The following is a 25,139-nucleotide window of genomic DNA, read 5'->3' on the forward strand; positions in this document are numbered from 1 at the left end:
CCTTATTGTATTACATTCCCTTCTTTTGCCAAACTTAGTCTGCCAAAACATTTTTTTCTTCCATCAAGAACGTATTTCTTTTGAGTAACATCAAGAGTGAATGCAAACACTAAGTTTGGGATGTTGATTTTGACTGTAGTTGCTTGAGGACAAGAAACCTCTCAAGTTTGGGGTGGTGGACATCATACATGTTACTACTACATGTCAATATATATATATATATATATATATATATATATATTGCTTAAATTTGAAGAAAAAGAGTGGTTGCCAAAGTCCAAGAAATCATAAAAGAAAGAATGGAAAAGGAAAGAAAATAAAATGAAGCAAGGTCCAAGAGATTGAAGAGATCTTCACGTAATGAAAAATGATGAAAAACAAGGTGAAAGAATGCTTGAACCTCTTAGGCTACCTCATTTGATGCATTTCATTCTAATTGATTGTATTCACTCACTCAAAAGGATTCCCTTATCTTGAAAACCCACTTGAGCTTTTGACCCTCCTTGATCAAATTGAACCTTACCTATCCCTATTTGTGACCAACCAAGTCCTTTTGATAGGTAAATCATTGTATTAAGGCAAAGAAGATTGAGAATATGGGCAAGCATATGGTAGGGTAGAGCAATTTGCATGTATTAAGGGAAAATACCTAGCCTGAAACACTGACGAGTGAAGAGTGAAACACCACCTTGTGAGCTAGATAATTTCTTTGCATTGTGTGAAGTATAATGAACCTTGTTGAATTTTTGTTTCACTTGTATGGGACTTTTCATAAAATTAATTGATATGAGTGTGCTTTCTTTGTTGAATGACTCCATGATTTTGAAATGGAGGAAGTGTATATTAGAGTTGAAAGATTAGAACAGAAAAATTGTGAAATTTTTTTTTTTTGGATAAGTCCAACCCTTGTTACTTAAGTCCTTGAATTTTGATTTGCTTGAGGACAAGCAAAAGTTTAAGTTTGGAGTTGTGATGAATTCACATTTTACTAAATTTTTATACATCATTTATTACTTTTTATAGAAAAGAATAGACTTAGATAGTGTAAATAAGATGAATATTCCAATTAGGATAAATAATATAGGTTTCTTAGTTTTTGGTTAATTTACATTAATTTAGATAGTTTATTTTACATGTTTTGATCATTTCAATAATGTGGCAGGAATCCCCAAGCTTATTTTGAAGAATTATTAGATTTTGAGGAATTTGAGGTGAAAGTAACTACTTTCAAGATTGATAGTGACCACTACAGCAAGCTACTTCCAATGAGTTTTTAGCATTTTCAAACTGTGTTTTTTACCCCCATTTCCATGGAGGGCTAAATTTTGTGTAATCCTTAGTGAGTTCACATTGATTCTTGAGTTCCTTGATTTTAATGATAATATAACTCCTTTCTTTCAATGAATTACTTCTTCCTTGCTTCTTGAATTGAATTAATAGTGAATAAAGGGGACATTGCTTAATTAACCCCAATTTATTTTAAGAAGATTCTAAACTAGAGATTGCTTAATCCTAGGTTTAATTCTAAGGTTGCATAATCTTGGGATGAAGGATTAGAGCCTAACAAATTGCATAATTTTGTTAGGACCATAAAGTTAATTTTTGCTTGTTAAATTAACCTAATTCATGGGAGAGAGGATGAGTGTTAAATCTTGAGTGGAATAAGGATAGAATCTATGTGGATGAACTAAGAATTGCTTCTATTGTTTGAATTAATTAAACTTGTTTGCTTGTTGCTCCTTTTATTGATTTGAAACCACAAAACCCCTCATTTTAATTGCTTGTTCAATTAATGCCTTCAACATGTTTAATGAAGATTAATAGCTAATGTTCATAGGAGATAATCTAGGGTAACCCTAATACTACATTAATTTGTTTAAATTTTGATGAGGATTTGCGACAAATCTTTTAAACACAACATAAAACTACATCATCAAATTGGCGCCTGATGATGCGGTTTAGAATCTCTTTAAAATGGGGGGGTTTAGAATCCCCTTCAAACCCATGAATCTCGCTGTAGCGAGATTCTGCAGAAATCAGGGTGCAATTCCCTCTGAGATTTTCGCTGTAGCGAGAGAGGGTGTCACCACAGTGAGGTCTACATCTCGCTGTAGCGAGGGTGTCGCAACTAGAAGGGTATTTAAGGGATTTAGGGTTTGGAAAACTCATTCCCTCTCTTTCTTCCTCAAACTGTCTTTGATTTTCTTGACTCCTAACCTTATTTCATCGATTAAACTGCCTCCAAAGCTGACTGTGAGCAAGATTGAAGGTTGTAGTTGAGTTTGGGGCATTTGGAAGTAAGTTCTAAGAGTTAGGGTTTTGGCTATTCTTCCTTTTTCTTGATTTCTCAGTTTCTCATGGAGTTTTCCATGTATTTAGGATGAAAATCCTTGTGGGAGATGTTTTCTATTGTTGGATTGCATTGGGTCTTCGATTTGAGGTAAGGACGGACTCTACCCTATCTCTTTGTGTTTTTAAATCGGTTTATATTGATAGATAATGCAATGTGGTTAAGATGGGATGTAGGAAGATATATATTTAATGAGAATGGCTTGGTTGTAATTGTATTGTGATAGAAATCTTGTGTGGAATATGATTTTCTAGCGATTGGATGATGTGTAGGATGGCATGATTTGATTATGATTGTTTGTAATGTGAACTTAGTGTAGAATGCAATGTGATTGACATTGGATGCAATGTGTGGCAAAATGGTTGATTACCATGTGGTTGGAATGTGCGAATATGCCATTGATGAAAACGAATACCATGATTTGATTGTGAATAAATGCGTGTGAAAAATAGCATGTTGATATTGAATGTGATTGTGTTTGAATATATGGAAACCTATCAGCGATACAATAAGAGTGTGGAAGATGGGAGCGGTAGAAATACCTTGGGGAAGAGAGGGTGATGGTGACACAAATAGTGAGCATAGGTGGGTGCACCCCAGGCCACACACTCTCCTTCTGACTCGGCATCTGACTAACACCTTTGCCAAGGGTTCGTGACCACACATGTTGTACTCGTGAGACAGGGCTATTCGGCGACCATCCATGGTATGAAGCTGAGTAAGTCCCTAAGGTTGAAGGCATCAGGAATCAGTGTAGTGAGCGCACGTGTGTGTATGGATTGCTTGATGGTGCGCTCATATGCAGTAAACGCACCTGTGTGTGAATAAGAATGGAATATTTAAGTTATTGCTTTGTGTTTGCATGAGGAATGATTTATATTGTGTTGGAAATATGTGGAAGCATACACGGTGATTCTTTATGCTTGTGTGTGTTTGATATTGTAGAATACTTGTTCTTACATTTATTTTTCAGGTGTCCAAGACGATCAACACCAAGTTCAGTAGAAGGGATGGATGAAACTACTATAAGACTTAGAAATTATTTTGAAAACTCTGATGTAATTAAATTAGTCCTGTAGTAATGAATTGATGCGAATTGTAATATGTTACTCTTACAACTGCTGTTGTACTGAAAGTAAACTGACTAGCAAGTGTACTAGTGTTGTTGTAGCAAGTTATAAAAAATCTTAGAATCAAATTGAGTTCCAAGTATCGTCCTCAGGGAATAAAGTTCTCAATTACCACTTCACAAGATCACAATTAGATGAGCTTTACAAATTTCAGATGGATTTGGTATGAATGTATCAAAAACGAAATTAGAAAGTAAAACAGAAAAGTTAGTACAAAAGTATATAGTAAACAGATGTAGAAAAAGTAGTTAGGAAATTGTTTCACCAAAACTTCAACATTGAATCAATAAAGTTCTGAACTTTCAAGCATTTAGATGGAATGACAATCAGTTTCACGTTATATTAATCAAAGGACAATCCCTTGCCTCAATGAATCTAACATCTAATCAAATCACTCTAATCCCTTAGATCTAATCCAATTAAATGCTGCATTAAGTTTGAGAAACCAAAAGATTGCAAGATTAAGATATCTTATCCCAAAGAAACCAATAACCTTGGCAATTAATTCATATCTGAGAAACAAATTCAATTCCCATTGATAAGAGTTTCTCTATAATTAGTTGATCAAATTTCCATTCAATCACTACTTTAACAGCAGAATCAATCACTCAATCCAATCCAAAACTCAAAGTTCAGATCTAAAATCAATTCAACATTTCCATTTCAGATTCACAGTTCCTAACCACAAAGAGTTTAAGCAAACATTACAAAAAGAGAAGAGAAGAGGAGAAGAGAATGAACAAAGAAGAAACATCTTCAAGCCAATCTCCAATCAGATCCCTCAAGAAATGAAGCTTGGTGTTCATCCTCAATCTCCCTCTCTGACTCTCTCAACAACAAAAACAAATGGAAAATGAAAAATGAACAAAAAACTCTCTTAATTCCTGAGCTAACTTCCTTTTATAGAATTTTTGCTCTGCTGGAGTGATCACTTTTTCCAGCAATAGTAATCACGCAGAGGCTAATTCTTCATTTCCACTTGCGCGTGTTCACTTTTGCTGGTGATAGTAGCCACGCGCACTTCAAAGTGTTCACTTTTGTTGAAAATAGTAGCCACGCAGAAGCTTCCCTTACTAATGTCATGCGCGTGTTCACTTCTACTAGAAATAGTAAACACGCAGAGGCTACCTTCTTGCGCGTGTTCACTTTTGCGGATAATAGTGAACACGCGTAACAACTCTTCTTGGAGGACTCTCTGGAACGCTCACTTTTTTTAGAAAAAGTGATTACGCAGAAGCTCTTCTCATTGCAACCTCTCTGGAACGATCACTTTTGCCAGCAAAAGTGATTACGCAGAAGCTCTTCTCCATTTTATGTTCTGGAGTGATAACTTTCATCAGCGAAAGTGATCACTCAAAGGCTATTCTTCAATTATCAACTTCTTTCCTCCAATTTTTGCTACTTTTCTTCTATTTTTCCTTTGATCATCCAATCCTCATGAACTTAGCTCAGAATTCCTTACAAAAGCATACTTGAAATGTCACTTTTTACATAGAAAATCAATAAATTTTAAAATAACTATGTTTAAAAGTGACATGCAACATTTTATTATTTTTTAAGGGTTTTCTACTATTTCTAGCATGTTTTCTTTATTAATTGCACTAAAAACTATTGTAAAATACTAGTAAAATATGGATTCATCACAACCCCAAACTTGAATTTTTGCTTGTCTTCAAGCAAATTAGAACATATCAAGGGTGTAAATTCTTGTTAATTGAAATCCAAAAACTTTTACATTTTTCAGAAAAATTCAGATTAAAAATCTATTTTACTTCAATGCATTCTAATTGTTTTCTCACTAAGTCATTCACCAATTCTTTATCATGATAGTCACACTTGACTTATCTGTTTGCTGCACAATCTCATTCATTTCAATCAAGCAAATCATTAAAGTTACATGAAAACAGAGTTGAGAAACATTATCACAGCTCTCAGAAAGTGTTTCTCTAATTCAATCAGTGTTTAAGCTTGTGTTTGCTCTCAGCATCACCAAATTCATCAAACTCTGCCATAAGCTTGCCTATATTCTCTACCTCCTTTGCAAATTTACAATTACTCACATATCAAGAGGACTTTTTAGGTAATATTAAGGCTCAGGGACAGGTATGATTTCAATGAATTCAGGATATCAATGCAGCTAATTTCAAACAGAAAAAGATGCAAATTGAGTAGATAAGCTTTTAAACTTAGTAAGGGCTGCGTCAACTGTTTCTATTCTTAATCAACTTTCAATCACAGTTTAAATTTTTGCAGAATTATCTACCAATTTTCTTTTCCTTTTTGATTTGCTGATTTCTTTTTATTTCTTTTTCATTTTTCTATTTTTACTTACAGCTTTTTACTTCTTTTTCATATTTTCTCTCCATGACTTTTTCTAACTTTCTTAATTCATTTCAATCCTTTTCTCAATCCTTTTCTACCCCAAACTTAGAACATTGCTTGTCCTCAAGTAATGCACTAGAAACATGATGTTACCCCAAACTTAGTTTTAAAACTTATCTTTGATTCAACTCAATTTGCCTCTTTTCTATTTGAATAGGTAAAATGGTTTTTCTAGAAAAGCTTGTAGTGAGGTTAATCAAAGAAAGGCTATTAGCTCAAAGGGGCTAACTAGGACATTCAAGAATGAAAGGCAGTCTATTTGTCTCACTAGGTAAATCTGAATAATGGCCTCCATCCTTTATGTGATTAGTGCAAAACAACATATTTAGTTAAGAAACAAAGCAAGTTCTAGAGAGTGAATCAGAATTTGAGATCAGTCACACATCAATGAATGAAAAGGTTCAAGTCTCACCAAGGAAGTAAATGGATAATATTCATCAATTCAGTTCACTATTTACTTCAAGAATTTGCATGAATAAAATGGCAAGACTGCTTTATTTTTTAAAAATACAAGTATGACAATCATGTTAAGAAAAACAACTTATGTAATTCAACAATCAGAATTTCAATCAGGTGAAAATCAGGTTTATTTATGAAGAAAACAAAATCTAATGCAGTTTAATATATTTCTAACTTGTGAATATTTTATGCAAAATGTAAGCTGTACACATGAAAATAGAGGTACAGAATTAAACTCCCCTTTTATGGTAGTTGTGCATATTTCAATCATTCTATGCGCTCCTTGTTCAGAGTTTGAGAGCATGGTTTGCACAAAAACATCACAAGTTGTTCATCAATTATCAGATAAAAATTCAATAAAATTCAAAGCTAGTAGATATTTAAAACAGAATTATTCATAACCAAAATAAAACTAAAATGTAATTACAACACTCAAAAGTATAAAATTCTGATTACAATCTTTTTACAAAAATTAAACTAATGACAGAAATTTAAATTCCTAATCTACTCTTCATCTTCATCCTCATCCTCATATTCCAAATCATCATCTTCTTCCTCTTCTGTAGTAGCTGCTGGTGGAGGAAAATGAGTTCTGTAGATGGGGAGGTCTTTGAAAATAGTTAAGCTCAGGCATTGGGCATTCTCTGCTTGATCTAGAGTGTGGTACAAGTCTTCTTTGGTCATGCCCATCTTTTGACCAATGTTCATGAGAACACCTTCCAGGAGCATGATGCCAGCCTTCAGACTGCTGTGCAACTCATTCTGCCTCTCAGCTAAGGAGTTTTGTCTTTCAGCCATGAAGGCTATCTTTTCCTTCATTGTGGTTGGATTCTCTCTTTTATACTGGGAGGGAATTGGGGCTGCTGATGTGCAAGAGACAGTAGCATAAATCTCCTTCACCATAGCTACTATAATTGGAGGTGCAGCTCTAATTTTGATTTGATAATCTCCAATTTCAATACCTGCATCCTCACAAAGAACAGTTATTAACGAAGGGAAAGCTAAAGAATCTCTTTTCCTCTTAAGGATGTTCAGAATGCATCCACTAATCACTTCTCCTACATCTATATAAAAATCATTAACTATAGCATATAGGAGTTCAGCTCTCTTCACTGCTAGAGTGGAGCTATGCCTAACAGGCATGAATGAACTCAAGATAAAGGTGCTCCACACTTTTGCAAAGGGCAAAAGGTTCTTGGTTGTGATGCATTTGGGCTTTTCTGATAGATTCAGCTCCCAAGTAGTCCCTGGTTTCCCAATCCTCTCAAGGACTTGAACATAGTCCTTATCTTCAGCATCCCTAAACGCTTTAAAGTCTTGCTGCCCAGGTTGTTTTTGAGTCTTAGTGTTGAGGACTCTATTGATGTTAGCAGCAGAAAAATCAATTGTTGTCCCCTTGACCATTGAATGGTATTTAGGTAGCTGATCTCCCTTGAATCTCATGGCATTGGTATAAAATTCCTGTGTAATGTCTCTCCAGCCAATGCCAACCATCATGCAGAAGAATTCTCATTCTCTTTTCTGAATTTCCTCCTTGTATTCTGAATAATGGTCTTTAGCTATCTCAATTGCTCTATCTTGGACAATCTTTCTTCTCAAGATATTAGCTCAGAAATAATTCTCATGAGCTATGCTCCTGAACCTTGGATCATGTTGAGGATTTGGCCTTGATGAAGAGGCTCCTGCTAATCTTCCTCTCTTTGTTCTAGGAGTACCTCTAGAAGAGCCAACTGGAGTGTTGTCTGATGTCCTTACCATTTTTTTTTTAAATTTTTTGCATAAAAAGAATATTTCAATACACTGAAAGACATGAATGCAATGTAATGCAGGACATTTTCAATTTCAGAATAGCAGAATATGAATAATGTAGAATTTAAGAATATCATAACAATGCAGAATATGGTTCCTTGAAGCATTTAAACTCAGATATTCATGATTTTGAATGCAAAATGCTAGAGTTCAAGAGTTACATTTATGCAAAAATTTCTTCCTAACTATTTTTCACTTTAAGTCCTAAGGTTAACTCATGCAATCTGTCAATGTAGGTCTTTTTCCATCTAAAAATCTATCAATTGAAGTGAGAATTACTCTACATTGCCTTGTAATTGCATATTCAGATTAGTTATTAACAAGAAAATTTATATTTTTCCATTACTCAGTGTTTTCCACAATTCTGCAAAATGAAGAACCCTAATTTCTAAATTAGAGAAGTAGAATACTGACCTGGATTTGGAGAAATATGCAGAATGAACTTCAATTGATTGCTTAGAAACAAATTTCGTTCAGCAAAAGGTCAGAAAGATCAAGAATTTGAGAAATGAGATGAAAAAAATGAAGATTTGAGATTCTGAAAATGGCTCTGCGTGGTTCCTTTTATGCATTTTAATGGACACGCTACTGCACGTGGCCACTTTTTTCAGAAAAAATGGAAGTTGTAGAGATGATGCTGTGTGCGTGTTCACTATTGCTGGCAAAAGTGAACACTTTGAGGGTAAATAGCATGCGCGTGTTCACTATTGCTAGAAATAGTGAACGTTCTAGAGGGCTTTGCATTGAGTAATTTGAAATGAGCTGCGCGTGTTCACTTTTTCTGGAAAAAGTGATCATGCGCAGGTAGTATCCTTCTGCGTGATTACTATTCCTAGAAAAAGTAGTAACGTGCATCAACCTTAACTTGTAACTACACATTACTCATGTGCGTGATCACTATTATTGGAAAAAGTAACTACACGCATCACATTACCTCTATTTAAGCCTGAGCGTGGTTACTTTCACTGGGAAAAGTGATTGTTCCAGAGAAGGGTGTCTTCTAAAAGGTTCTGCGTGTTCACTTTCATCAGCAAAAGTAATTGTTCCAGAAAAGGATGTTGTTCCTTACTCCTTTGCATGATCACTTTCATCAGCAAAAGTGATTGTTTAGAATGGAACCCTGTAATTGAAGCTCTGCGTGATCACTTTTCTGCAAAATAATGACTCCTTTTGTTATTCAAAGCTCCTTAGAAACTTAATTGCCTCATGCATTCAATTTCAATCATCTCATTTATGCATCCACAACATGAACCTTCATTGAATTAACACATTATTCCTAAAACACATATAAAACAGAATCTAAAATAAAAAAATTGCAAAAATTGAAATAAAGAATTAACAAAAGTTTAAGTAAATTGCAAATAGAGTAAAAATGGTTCAGAAATGTGAGTTGCCTCTCACAAAGCGCTCTTTTAATGTCACTAGCTTGACGTTAAATGTTCCTCACTACTGAGAAACCAAGTTAATGCAAAAGGTGTTCCTATTGAATTCTCCTTCATTGTAAATCTTCAGTCTTTGGCCATTGACTTTAAACTTTCTCCCTTCTTTCTGATCTTCAAGTAACACAGCACCAAAGGGAGATACTTCTTTTACCATAAAAGGTCCTAACCATCTAGACTTGAGTTTTCCAGGGAACAACTTCAATCTAGAGTTGAATAGTAGAACTAGCTGCCCTGGTTTGAATTATCTCTGCAGGATGAATCTATCATGTATTCTTTTAGTCCTTTCTTTATACAGTTTTGCATTTTCATATGCAATTTGTCTAAATTCCTCCAGTTCATGTAGCTGTAACACTCTCTTTTCTCTAGCCTCGGTTGAATCAAAATTTAGCCATTTAGTAGCCCAATATGCTCTATGTTCAAGTTCCACAGGAAGATGAGATGATTTCCCAAACACTAATTGATATGGTGACATACCAATTGGTGTTTTGAATGCAGTTCTGTATGCCCATAATGTATCATCAAGCTTCCTTGACCAATCTTTTCTTGAGTTACTGACTACTTTCTCTAAGATCTTCTTGATTTCTCTGTTTGAAATTTCCACTTGTCCACTTGTTTGAGGATGATAAGGAGTTGCTACTCTGTGTTTTACTCCATACTTATCCAGAACATTATCAAGGTATTTATTGCAGAAGTGTGATCTTCCATCACTAATCAGAATTCTTAGCACTCCAAATCTTGAAAAAATGTTTTTCTTTATGAAGGAAATCACCACTTTGGCTTCATTTGTTCTGGTTGGTATAGCTTCCACCCATTTAGACACATAATCCACTGCCACAAGTATGTATTCATGAGAAAAAGAAGTTGGAAAGGGTCCCATAAAGTCTATTCCCCATACATCAAACAGTTCCACCTCCAAGATATTGTTCAAAGGCATCTCATGTCTTCTGGAAATATTACCAACTCTTTGGCATTTATCACAGTTTTCTTCATAAACTTTTACATCTCTGAACAATGTAGGCCAGAAAAATCCAGCTTGTAATACTTTGGCAGTTGTTCTTGATCCACCATGATGGCCTCCATAATCTGAATTGTGGCAATTCCATAGGATATCAGCTTGTTCTTTCTGTGGAATACATCTTCTCAAAATGCCATCTACTCCAATTTTGAATAGATGAGGATCTTCCCAAATATAGAACTTGCTGTCATGAAGAAATTTCTTTCTTTGCTGCCAATTCATTCTCTTTGGAATGTGCCGAGTGGCCTTAAAATTCGCTATATCAGCAAACCAAGGTAATTCATCCACAGTTAGCAGCTTTTCATCAGGAAATTCTTCATTAATATCCAAGTAATCTGATGGCATTGTGTCCAATGGAATTCTGGATATATGGTCTGCAACACCATTCTCTTTTCCTTTCTTATCTTGAATTTCTAACTCAAATTCTTGAAGTAGTAGAATCCATCTCTGCAATCTTGGTTTAGCATCCTGCTTAGAAAACAAATATTTCAGAGCAGCATGGTCAATATATACCACAAACTTGGACCCTACTAAATATGACCTGAATTTATCAAAAGCAAATACTATAGCAAGCAACTATTTTTCAGTGGTTGTGTAATTAATCTGTGCAGAGTTTAGGACTCTACTAGCATAGTAAATCACATGTAGTCTTTTATCTTTTCTTTGTCCTAATACAACACCCACTGTATTGTCACTTGCATCACACATTAGCTCAAATGGTACAGTCCAATCAGGTTTAACAAGAATTGGAGCAGAAATCAGTTTTTCTTTTAAAACAGTAAAAGCATGCATATAAGATTCATCAAATACAAATGTTGCATCCTTTACAAGCAAGTCACTAAGAGGTTTGGCAATTTTAGAAAAATCTTTAACGAACCTCCTATAAAACCCAGCATGGCCTAAGAAACTTCTAATTCCTTTCACATTCACAGGTGGAGGTAATTTACTAATCACTTCTATTTTAGCTTGATCAACCTCCATCCCTCTAATTGAAATCTTATGGCCAAGCACTATTCCTTCTTGCACCATAAAGTGACATTTCTCCCAATTCAACACCAAGTTGGTGTCTTGACATCTCTGCAAAATAATGGACAAATTAGATAAACAATCATCAAATGAATTCCCAAAAACAGAAAAATCATCCATGAATACCTCAATTATTTTCTCAACCATGTCAGAAAAAACAGCTAACATGCACCTTTGAAATGTAGCTGGAGCATTACACAGCCCAAAAGGCCTTTGTCTATATGCAAATATTCCAAAGGGACAAGTAAACGCAGTTTTTTCTTGATCAATTGGATCTACAGCAATTTGGTTAGAGCCAGAATATCCATGTAAAAAGCAGTAAAATGCATATCCAGCTAACCTTTCTAGCATTTGGTCTGCAAAAGGTAGAGGAAAATGATCTTTTCTGGTTGCATCGTTCAACTTTCTATAATCTATACACATCCTCCATCCTGTGACAGTTCTTGTGGGTATCAACTCATTCTTTTCATTTGGTACTATAGTTATTCCACCCTTTTTAGGTACCACTTACACAGGACTTACCCAATTGCTGTCTGAAATAGGATATATGATCCCTGCATCTAATAGTTTAATGACTTCCTTCCTTACCACTTCCTTCATGGCAGGGTTTAATCTTCTTTGAGACTGCACAACTGGTTTAAAATTTTCTTCAAATAAAATTTTGTGCTTACAAAAGGATGGATTTATACCTTTTAAATCTGAGATGTTCCACCCTATTGTTGATTTAAGGGTTCTCAAAATTCTCAACAACTTCTCCTTTTCTTCTTCCTTGAGTTCATTGCTTATGATAACTGGATTTTCATGTTTATGATCCAAGAATGCATATCTCAAGTGAGATGGAAGTTGCTTTAATTCCAGCTTCTGACTTTTCTCTTCTTTTCCTTCATTTTTTAACTCCTCTTTGATCGATTCTTCTGCAGGTATTAAAATAGGTAGAGCTTCCAATTGCTGCTCCATTTCAAATACGTTTTCATCTTCAAAATGCAGAGGTTTAGTATTTCCTGCAGCTATGGTTTCTCTCAACACAGAAATTTCATCAAATCCATTCAAAGAATAAGGAGTGATCATAGAATCCAATGTATCCACTCTCATACATGTGTTATCATCAATTGGATATTTCAAAGCTTCAAATACATTAAATATTACCTTTTCCTCTTGAACTCTAAGCATTAACTCTCCTTTTTGCACATCAATGAGAGCTCGTCCAGTTGCAAGGAAAGGTCTGCCCAAGATTAATGGTATGTTTGCATCTACCTCCATGTCTGATATGACAAAATCTGCAGGAAAAATAAATTTGTCAACCGTAACCAACAAATCCTCTATTACTCCATATGGATAAGTATATGATCTATCAGCTAATTGCAATGTAATGTTGGTTGGTTTCACTTCTTCTATCCCCAATTTCTTCATAATGGCTAATGGCATCAAATTAATGCTTGCTCCCAAATCACACAATGCTTTTCCCACAGTACAATTTCCTATTTCATAAGGTATACTAAAGGATCCTGGGTCTTTTAATTTTTGAGGAAGTTTTCTTCTAAGAATAGCACTGCACTCCTCTGTCAAGGGTATAGTCTTATCATGTTCTAACTTCCTTTTCTTGGAGAGTAGTTCCTTCATGAATTTGGCACAAGATGGCATTTGCTCCAAAGCTTCAGCAAATGGGATGTTAATTTGCAGCTTTTTGAACACGTTTAGAAACCTCTCAAACTGCTCCTCTTGCTTAGGATTTTGCACTCTTTGAGGATAAGGTAGTCTCTTATATTTTTCTGGATCAATTAGCTTGTAAGTGTCCTCAAATAATTACTTCATTGTCTTTCTTTCAGGACTTTTATGAACTTCTTCATTCTTTTCTGAATGTTCTCTCTTTAGTAGCTTGAAGTTCCCTTGTTGCAATTCTTCTTTTAAATCTCTTTTCTCTGCTGCATTTTCTACTTGTTTTTCTGCTGCAACATTATTCAGATTCTTTTCAGCTGGTTTTGGACTGGCTACAACAGCTCCATTTCTTCTAACTATAGCTTGACATTGTTCCTTTGGATTCACTACTGGGTTGCTTGGAAATCTTCCTTCCTCTCTACTTGTTAATTGTTTAGCCAGCTGTCCAATTTGAGTTTCTAACTTCTTCATAGAAGCTTCTTAATTCTTTATGCTAGACTGAGTGACTTTTATGAATTGTAACATTGTTTCCTCAATCTCGTTCATTCTTTCACTCATTGGTCTAGCTGAATGTTGACTCCTTTGAGGTTGAGTAGAAGAATTTCCTTGAAAGTACTGCTGTTGTTGGTGATTCTTGCATTTGAAAATGCAAGAGATGTATTAGTGCTTTTCGTTGCAGAATTATGAGGATTCCATTTATAAAATTGTTGATTCCTATTATTAGAATACTGAAATCCAGGAGGAAATGATTGTTGAGGATAAGATTGTTGCTGTCTTTGATAATTCCCCATATAATTGACTTGCTCTTATGGTTCAGGGGTAGGTACATCACATGCACCATTAGCATGATTCCCTCCACAAAAATCGCATGTCAACTAACTTGTTACCACATTTCCAGTCTGCAAATTATTAATCTGCTAAGTCAAAGCTGCTATTTGATCAGAAAATAATTGGTTCTGCAGCTGATTCTGTGCAAGAAAAGTTTCCATCATCTTTGCTTCATATTCATTGCCTCTTCTTGTATTCCTCAAGTTGGAATTCTGATACATGGATGAAGCCATCATCTCAATGATTCTTTGGGCTTCTTCCAAGGATTTCATGCTCAAAGATCCTCCTGCAGCTGCATCAATCATAGTTCTAGTTACTACATTCATTCCATTATAAAAAGTTTCCAGCTGCATCCATTCTGGAATACAATGATGTGGACATCTTCTAAGCAACTCTTTATATCTTTCCCATGCTTCATAAAGTGATTCTCCTTCCTGCTGCACAAAAGATGTTATTTCTCCTCTCAGCTTAGCAGCTTTTGAGGGAGGAAAATATTTTGTTAGAAATTTATTCACAAGTTCAGTCCATGTGATGATACTTCCCTGAGGCTGTGCTTGTAACCAACATTTGGCTTTGTCTCTTAAAGAAAATGCAAATAGCCTCAGTCTTATAGCATCTTCACTTACTCCATTCATCCTTATAGTATCACACAACTGCGGAAAATTAGAAATATGCAGATTAGGATCATAAAAAATTCCACCAGAAAATTGGTCCTGCTGCACTAGGTGAAGTAAGGCTGGTTTTATCTCAAAATGATTGGCTTGAATGGTTGGTCTAACAATTGAAGAATTATAGCCTTGCATATCTGGAATTGCATAATCTCCTAGTGTTCTCATTCTATGTTGTTCTGCCATTTCAACTTTTGGAGTTGGTTGTCTAAAAGGTGAATGTTTCCTATTTGCAAAAGGAGTGACTTGAAATTCTGGAGAATGTATAACCTCTAGATCACTGTCACTTCCTAAAGATCTCTCTGCTCTAGTCCCTTTTCTTAATCTCCTAAGAGTTCTATCAATGTCAGGATCAAAGACAAGAGTAGATTTATTTTTGTTTTTGCCACACATATACAACTAAACACAGATATAGTATAATGAAAACAGAAAACTGCACATGTAATGTAATATTTGCAGAAAATTTAAAGAAACAAATGCTCAATCTAGTTATTTTCCTGTTACTAATGATATTGGAACAAATTATTCCCCAGCAACAGCGCCAAAAACTTGTTACTCTTACAACTGCTGTTGTACTGAAAGTAAACTGACTAGAAAGTGTACTAGTGTTGTTGTAGCAAGTTATAAAAAATCTTAGAATCAAATTAAGTTCCAAGTATCGTCCTCAGGGAATAAAGTTCTCAATTACCACTTCACAAGATCACAATTAGTTGAGCTTTACAAATTTCAGATGGATTTGGTATGAATGTATCAAAAATGAAATTAGAAAGTAAAACAGAAAAGTTAGTACAAAAGTATATAGTAAACAGATGTAGAAAAAGTAGTTAGGAAATTGTTTCATCAAAACTTCAACATTGAATCAATAAAGTTCTGAACTTTCAAGCATTTAGATGGAATGACAATCAGTTTCACGTTATATTAATCAAAGGACAATCCCTTGCCTCAATGAATCTAACATTTAATCAAATCACTCTAATCCCTTAGATCTAATCCAATCAAATGCTACATTAAGTTTGAGAAACCAAAAGATTACAAGATTAAGATATCTTATTGCTAAGAAACCAATAACCTTGGCAATTAATTCAGATCTGAGAAACAAATTCAATTCCCATTGATAAGAGTTCCTCTATGATTAGTTGATCAAATTTCCATTCAATCACTACTTTAACAGCAGAATCAATCACTCAATCCAATCCAAAACTCAAAGTTCAGATCTAAAATCAATTCAACATTTCCATTTCAGATTCACAGTTCCTAACCACAAAGAGTTTAAGCAAACATTACAAAAAGAGAAGAGAAGAGGAGAAGAGAATGAACAAAGAAGAAACATCTTCAAGCCAATCTCCAATCTGATCCCTCAAGAAATGAAGCTTGGTGTTCGTCCTCAATTTCCCTCTCTGACTCTCTCAAAATCAAAAACAAATGGAAAATGAAAAATGAACAAAAAACTCTCTTAATTCCTGAGCTAACTGCCTTTTATAGAATTCCCGCTCTGATGGCGTGATCACTTTTTCCAGCAATAGTAATCACGTAGAGGCTAATTCTTCATTTCCACTTGCGCGTGTTCACTTTTGCTGGTGATAGTAGCCATGCGCACTTCAAAGTGTTCACTTTTGTTGAAAATAGTAGCCACGCAGAAGCTTCCCTTACTAATGTCATGCGCGTGTTCACTTCTGCTAGAAATAGTAAACACGCAGAGGCTACCTTCTTGCGCGTGCTCACTTTTGCAGATAATAGTGAACACGTGCAACAACTCTTCTTGGAGGACTCTTTGAAACGCTCACTTTTTTCAGAAAAAGTGATTACGCAGAAGCTCTTCTCCATTTTATGGTTCTGGAGTGATCACTTTCACCAGCGAAAGTGATCACTCAAAAGTTGTTCTTTAATTATCAATTTCTTTCCTCCAATTTTTGCTACTTTTCTTATATTTTTCCTTTGATCATCCAATCCTCATGAACTTAGCTCAGAATTCCCTACAAAAGCATACTTGAAATGTCACTTTTTACATAGAAAATCAATAAATTTTAAAATAACTATGTTTAAAAGTGACATGCAACATTTTATTATTTTTTTAAGGGTTTTTTACTATTTCTAGCATGTTTTCTTTATTAATTGCACTAAAAACTATTGTAAAATACTAGTAAAATATGGATTCATCATAATACATTCTTATTTGAAATATTTTAATGAATTATGTATTGGGAAGTATTTGAATGAAAAATTTTATTATTCCTATTTTTGTGAAATTTATTTATTCTAGAAATTAAATTTAAGGTGTTATAGTAGACATGTCATTGGTTGATAATGAATAATGTGAAATGATTGAAAATACATGTGAATGGCATGATGATTGTGTTTGAATATGTTGAAAAACTTTGAATGGTTCAGCGATATACTGGGGTGCAGAAGATGGGGGCGGTAGAAATACCTTGGGAAAGTGTCACACTTGAGAGGAGAAGTTAATTTGACTAGCAAGTGTACTAGTGTTGATGTAGCAAGTTATAAAAATGATAGAACTGTGTTAGAGTCCTAAGTATCGATCTCAGGGAATAAAAGTATTCAATTACCACTTCACAAGGCCACAATTAGTTGAGCTTAACGAATTTCAAAGAGTGTTTGGAATTAAAATTGACAAATATTGAAATCAGAAGAAAAATAGAACAATGAACAAGCAAATGTGAGAAAACAAAGGTAGAAACTATAGCTAGGGAGTTGCTTCACCAAAACTCCAATGTTGAATTAATAAAGTTTTGAACTTACAAGTAATTGGAAAGAATGGCAATCAGTTTCACATTGTATTATTCAGAGGTTAATTCCTTAACTCAGTGAACCTAATATTCAATTAAATCACTCTAATTCCTTAGATCTGGTTCAATTCAATGTTTCTTTAAGTGTGAGAAACCAGAGGATTGCAAGATCAAGTTCTCTTATCCCTAAGAAAGCTATAATCTTGGTGATTGGTTTAGATCTGAAGAACAAATTCAATTTCCATTGATAAGAGTTCCTCTAAAATTAGTTAATCAAATTTCTATTCAATTACTATGTAAGGTGCAGAATCAACCACTCAATCCATTCTAAAACTTGAAATCCAGATCCAAAATCAATTCAACATGTTCGTTTTGGATCTACAATCCCTAACTATGAAGAAATTACACAGCCATTTCAGTAGAGAAAGAAAAAGAAAGAGAAGAAGAGGAAGAACACAGAAGATCCATCTTCAGTCGATCCCCAATCTGATTCCTCTAGGTTGGAGCTCAAAGTTCGTCCCCAATCTCTCTCTCATACTCTCTCCACACCCAAGAACTAAGTAGAAATGAAAAATAAACAAAAGATCCAAAAATCTGAGCGTTTCTGCAATTTATAATTTTTTCTGACTTTGGGCGTTGTCACTTTGCTTCATAAGAGTGGCCACGCAAAGGCTTATGTAGTTTCTGGAAAACTGAAAATTCACTTTCGTTGATAAAAGTAGCAACGCAGGAGATCGAAGAGTGCGCATGATCACTTTCGAGAGCAAGAGTGGCCACGTGCAACTTGCAGAGCTGAAAGTCTCTCTGGAACGTTCACTCTTGCTGATGAGAGTGACCACGCGCTTCTTGCTATGGATGGGGTCTCTCTGGAGCACTCACTTTCGCCAGCGAAAGTGACAACGCGCAAGTCTGCTAAGTTTGAAGTCATCTAGAATACTCACTTTCGCTAGCGAAAGTGACAATGCACAACATGCAATGTTTGGAGCTTCTCTGGAACGCTCACTTTCACCAGCGAAAGTGACAACGCACAACATGCAATGTTTGGAGCTTCTCTGGAATGCTCACTTTCACCAGCGAAAGTGACAACGCACACTGTGTTCTTCTGAGAAACGCTCTAGAACACTCACTTTCACTGATAATGGTGACTACGCCCAAACTCTACTTCTCAATTAAGCTCTGGATCACTCACTTTCACTGGCAAGAGTGATCACGCCCAGCCCAAACTCCATACATCTTGTTCTTTGAGTCCAGACTTGCTACTTTTCTTCTTTCTCTCCATTGATCTTCCATCTTCATGAACATTGCTCAGGATTTTCTACAAAAACATGCTTGAATTACTAATTTCTATGCAGAAAATACACAAATGCTAAAATAACTATGTATTTAAAGACAACCTTTAATCCTTCTATTTTTATGAGTTTTTCTGCTTTTTCTAATATATTTTCCATATCAAATGGATTAAAACTATATTAAAATATTAGTAAAAATATGGATTCATCAGAAAGAGAGGGTGATGGTAACATTAACAGTAAGCAGGGGTGCGCCACAGGCCACACTCTCCTCTTAACTCTACCTCTGACTAACACCTTTGTTTGGGGGCTCAATACTACACACGTTGTATTCGTAGAGCAGGAGCTATTCGGCGACCATTCATAGTGTGAATTGAGTAAATCCCTAAGGTTGAGGGCATCAGGAATCTGTGATTACAGTACCACAGTAATGAGCGCACGTGTGTGTGAATTGTTTGATGGTGTGTGAATGAGAATGGAACGATGAAATGATTACTTGTGTTTGTTAATGAATGATTTAAATTCTATTAGAAAACGTATGGAATGGGCAAGTGAGACTCTATACTTGTGTATGTGTGTGTGATAGTGTAGAGTACTCTCCTTTATAGTTATTTTTCAGGTGACAAAGATGATCAGCATCGGGCTTAATGAAAGGATGAATGAAACTGCTATAGGACTTAGAAAGTTATTTTGAAAACTCTGATGTATTTAAATTAGTCTTGTAGCAATCATTTGATATAAACTTGTAATCCATCCTTATTTTGAAATACTTTATTGAACTATGTATTGGGAACCATTTGAATGAAAATTTTATTATTCCCATTTTTATGAAATTTATTTATTTGAAAATTAAATTAAGGTGTTACACAAAGAGCAAAGCAAACAACCAAAAATCTCATCTCAAACTTATATTTATGAAATAAAGAAATACATAATCACACTTATATGAGCATGAGCAAAAGGAGTATGTGATGTTTTAATGATGAGATAGAGTTCTCTTTACCTTGAGTAAATGATTTGCAAAGGATTTTGCGTAAGATATCGTTTAAAAGACCAAGTTCTTCCTAAGTATTACAAAGTGGAGTAACTTTTTGAGATAGAAGGAAATGAAGAAATAGAAGTGAGATCTGAAGATTAAGTTCTTATAAACTTACATGGAATCAAGGGAAAAAGACATTCAACCTTGGATTTGAGAGAGGTTCGAGTTCTTAAGGTGATTTGACTATGGAAGGGAAGTGAGAGAACAAAGAGTAATGTGAGAAATGGTTGCTTGGCTTATAATCCAAGTTTTAAAACATCAAAGTTACTTATATTTCCTTTTTGCTCACAGCTTCTCGCCTAAGCGGGACCATTCTCACCTAAACGAGACAACCAAACAGAAGTTTTTTATATATTTTATGATATTCTCTCTTTGTTGAGCATTTTCAGTGTATTAAGCTTATATGTAATTACATTTGTATTTACATTATTACTATGGCTATTTATTTTGTAAGTTCGCCCTTGCATTTTATCTATATTGGCATGTGTGTTGCAATGACCATACGGTAGTACGTAAGCAGGAGTAACACATAAAGCGTCCACTTCCCGTACTAGAGGGTCTGCCTGAGGAAGGATCCGTGTTGAAAATCTTTGGTATATGTAGTTTTACTTTTGTTAGTCTAGATCTTAGCTGTGAGTCTAAACTATTTAGCTATAGATTTGATCATGGAATGTAAATTTTGATATAATTTGTATTTTGAGATCCGTGTCGAGCAACTTTGGTGTTCAAATTTTATAACGAGACCTTATTTTACTATTGAGATGTCGAGTTCTTTATTTTTCGTTGATCATCTTAATTAACTTTTAATTCTTCTTATATGCTTAAAATTTATATAAGTTTAAGTATGTTACAGATCCTTCCTAAAAAAGGTGTTGTGACAATTCAATCATTAACTTAAGGAAATTTTCAATGAATTTTGATAAACCAAACCTTTTTCCTCATTAGTACACTTTACTATAGTTGATTCTTTGTCCAATTTTTGACAAATTAGATCTCTTTCTCATGCTAAAGTCATTTATAAAATTTTTTGATAATTAATTTCTTTTAAAATTAAATTATTTTAGTATTATTTTATCTGATTTTCTTTAATTTAACTCTTTTTCGAGTAAATTTCACCAAATGTATTTTGATTTCTAACTTTTTATATATTATTTAATTTTAATTTATTTAAATTGATATGATTAGTAATTAATTTAGAAGTAGTGAAATTTTAGAGTATTATAATAAATATAACTTTTTCATATGAAATAGATAAGGTTTGACTTACATTATTAATTAATAAATATTTTATTAAAATTAATATAAATAAATACATTGTTTTATTTTTAGGAAAAATTATTTATGTTTCTTCTATCAAATCTTAATATTAATTAATATTTAAAATATATATATATTAATTAACAGACAATCTTGGTGATTTGAAAACTCATTTCTATGCAATTAAACATAAAATTATTATAAACAATAAAACTCTTTTTTTAAATATTTAATACAATTATATTTTTAAAACTTTCAAACTAGAAATCACATAAAGTGAAAGAACTCAAACTCCTACTAATTAATTATGTGCTCGATGAGTAATTGCAATACTAATACGATATTTTTTAACTGAAATAAAATAGAGTGAGATTGATTTCGAAATTGATTTAGATGTTCCATACAAAAATCATCATACCTGTATACTATCAAAATTTTCACGGATAACATTACTCGGATTCCTAATCTAAATATATTAATTATATGAAAAAGTTTGCTGTTACGATTTTATTTTATTACAACAACTTAAAAAAAACGTGGTCCATTTTTGTGTTCTATTAATTTTTTCACTAATTTATTCATGAACTAATAAAAAATCACTTCTCAGAATCGGCACCCACTACCTATATTATATTAGTGTGGTAATCTTGGTTAAACAAAACAAAATAATATTTTTATTCAAAATCATGATAAATTATGTTAAAAAAAATTATACTAATAATGTTTTTCATAAATAAATTCATGAAAATCATTCTAAATCTTTTTAATTTTTTTATTAACTTAATTTTTTATTTTAGAAACTTAATAACTAAATAAAATAATATAAAAGTTTTTATATATTAAAATAATATATAAATAAATTTTTATTTAATACTTACTTTATAAAATAATATAAAATACTAATTTTTTAATTATCCCTGTAAACATTCTTATTTCATTAATATTTAAACATTGTTTTATGAGACGACAAATAAGCATTACGTGTACGCAGGTGACACTAAAGAATGTACGCGGGTGATAAAATTTACTATAAGATCGTTAACACAAAATTATATTTATTTAAAATATTACTATTCATTCTCTTAAATATTTGGCATTATTAATCATTATATTAGAATTAAAATCTTTAATTACTTTTTAAATATAAATAATTATTTATCTGAGAAAAATTATTTATGAATTTTGCTATTGTTTGAGTTTTTGTTATTATTATTTTAATTTTAACTGTTTAGATTTATATAATAAATAATTATAAATTATTAATCTCTTAATTTATTAAAATATTCTATTAAAAGTATAAAAAAGATTGGTTAACAAAATCTCGTAATAAAATTACTTTTTCTGAGAAAGTCATGACCGTTTTCCTTTGTTGAAATGCTCGGCCTCTGGTTTATAAGAAGCAGTTTCCACGTGGGTCATTGATTACTCTTTCATTAATTAGTGGCTATCCTGCATCTTCCTTCCTTCCTTTAAACTTCCGAGTAATACTTAGTAACGGTTGTTGCCAACAACCCTCACTCACTCAACACTTTATTTTCTCCTTATAAAGCCCCTTAAATTCGTAGATTCAATCTAAACAAACAATCCATGGCGGCGCAAGTTTCCGACCACCTTGAGCCGTGGCACACCCTCGCCGGAAAAGTGGTGATGGTTACCGGCGCTTCCTCCGGCCTCGGCCGCGACTTCTGCCTCGACCTCGCCCGCGCCGGCTGCCGGATTGTCGCGGCGGCACGCCGCGTCGACCGACTCGTGTCGCTCTGCGCCGAAATTAACCGACAGTTTGCCGCCGCAGGAAATCGGCGACGCTGAACGGAGCCTCCGCGCCGCTGCGGTGGAACTGGATATCACAGCCGACGGCCCTGCCATTGAGAGGTACGTGCAGAAGGCGTGGGAGGCGTTTGGCCACATTGATGCGTTAATCAACAATGCCGGTATTAGAGGTAATTGGAATTTTCTTTTGAACCTTGGGATGAACATTTAGATGCATCGAGGTTTGAGAAATTGATAATGGTTTTGAACAATTGGGGACTCTTTTGTCTGAGCAGGTATTAGTAGATATGAAATTTGATTTTTATAAATTTTATATAACATGAGTTTTTTTTTTTTGCTAAAATATAACTTGAGCTTTAGTTGATATGAAATTATTGTTTTAATATTTGTCAGTAACGATTTAACTTTAACTTTGAGATTTTTTTTTAATTGATACTGATTTGCAATTTATTTTCATTGTATAAGATTGATAATTTGTTTTGAACTCAGGATTGTCGTTTTAAACTTTTACGGTTGAGATTAATATTTTGAAATTTCGCAATTTTTTATATATTAATATATACTAAAAATGGATAATTTTGAACTCCACAAGTCTGTAATGTTTTTAAAAGTGGTTGTGTTTAATTGTTGGTGTGGTGTAGGAAATGTGAAATCAGCCTTGGAATTATGTGAGGAGGAATGGAATCAAGAGTTCAAGACGAACATAACTGGGACCTGGTTGGTGTCAAAATATGTGTGCAAACACATGAGTGATGCACACCGGAAAGGGTCAATTATCAACATTGCTTCAATTGCAGGTTTGAATCGCGGTCAATTGCCTGGAGGTGTTGCATATTCATCTTCGAAAGCAGGCGTTAATATGCTCACAAGGGTAAATTATATAATCATGATTATCTAAACTGATTCTTGAACAACAAATAAAAAAGAACAACAGTAAAGTTATTTTGATTCTTAAAAATTTATCATTTAATATTTTAATATTATTTTTTAATTTTCTGAAAATAACTAAATATTTTTAGACTAATTTAATGATCATGATAAAAGGACAGGATGTAATATTTTATTTTATTTTTAATATTTATTAAACAATATGATATGATAGTCTATTCTGTCAAATTATTTTATTTTCTATAGTAATTAATAAAATTAATTGTTTTTAAAAGTATATGGCTGACATTAAATGCATCTAAAATAAAATAAAGATAATATATTATGATTTTTATGTTTGTTGAGTGATACTTGACAGGTGATGGCATTGGAATTGGGGCCACAGAAAATAAGAGTGAATTCCATATCACCTGGACTTTTCAAATCTGAAATCACTGAGAAATTAATGGAGAAAATTGGTTGAATAACGTGGCCTTGAAAACAGTACCCTTGAGGAAATTCGGCACTGCCGATCCAGCATTAACATCGATGGTTCGTTTTTTAATTCATGATTCTTCTGAATATGTGTCAGGCAACAATTTTATTGTGGACGCCGGAGCCACCTTACCAGGTGTACCTATTTATTCCTCCTTTAAATGAAAGGATGTATTCTTCTTTGGTCTAAACTAAGATGATTGATTTGTCATGATTTAAACAATTGTTTTGATGAAAAGAAAATTATTTTGGAACACAAGTTATGATGATCTCACTTCCTTGTATCTAAAGAAAATATGTTCATTTCATTCTTTTTCAATTGCTCAAAATGTCTCAAGTATGTGTATTTTTTTTCTTAAATTTACCCTTATTTAGTGCGTTAGGTATCGATAAACATATAGTATGTTTGAATTTATACCAAAATTACTTTTTAAAATAATTATAAGCGTCATAAGTATTATTTTAATAAAATTAGATATAACTTAAGATGTAATTAGTTACATTTTAAGTATTAATTAAATTATTTTTAATATTCTTATTTATTTTTCTTTAATTTAATTTATTTTATTTATAAAACATTTAATATGAATTTATTAAACTTTTATAATAATATAAAAATATTTATATAATTTAAAAATCACGTTAGCAAACGCATTCTTTTAATTACAATTTGTCTATTTTATGAACAGATTGATATCGCATTCGATTAAATAAAAAACAATTTAAAAACAGTAATTAAGAGACATTTAAGTACTTTAATTAAAAACGCTAAAAATGAAACAGAAATCAGGAGAAATTTTAAATATAAATAAGAAAATAATCAACAAATTAAAATATGGAAAATTTTAATAAATCAAAAGTAATTGATTTATGATTTCTACTCAACAAAATAGTAAATGGTTACAAAAAT

General features: G+C 33.3%; 1 protein-coding gene, 1 non-coding gene and 1 pseudogene across 2 annotated transcripts; 2 read left to right on the forward strand and 1 right to left on the reverse strand.

Annotated features, from left to right (window-relative positions):
- LOC113871588 overlaps positions 1 to 13,740 on the reverse strand; it is a 135,260-nt pseudogene extending 121,520 nt beyond the window's left edge.
- Positions 13,741 to 14,460: 720 nt separating this feature from the next.
- LOC113874002 lies at positions 14,461 to 14,567 on the forward strand. Its single transcript, XR_003506064.1, has one exon. It is a non-coding gene; the product is annotated as a small nucleolar RNA R71 (small nucleolar RNA).
- An 8,117-nt stretch (positions 14,568 to 22,684) lies between these two features.
- LOC113871589 (3-oxoacyl-[acyl-carrier-protein] reductase FabG-like) lies at positions 22,685 to 24,394 on the forward strand. The gene is given in 5 exon segments (XM_027508680.1): positions 22,685 to 22,872; positions 22,874 to 23,037; positions 23,509 to 23,738; positions 24,114 to 24,207; positions 24,210 to 24,394. Coding segments are annotated over 5 exon segments (861 nt in total).
- The last annotated feature ends 745 nt before the right edge of the window (positions 24,395 to 25,139 follow it).

Source organism: Abrus precatorius, unplaced genomic scaffold, assembly GCF_003935025.1.
Source record: "Abrus precatorius isolate BTA unplaced genomic scaffold, Abrus_2018 Scaffold7, whole genome shotgun sequence".
Taxonomy (NCBI): Eukaryota; Viridiplantae; Streptophyta; class Magnoliopsida; order Fabales; family Fabaceae; genus Abrus; species Abrus precatorius.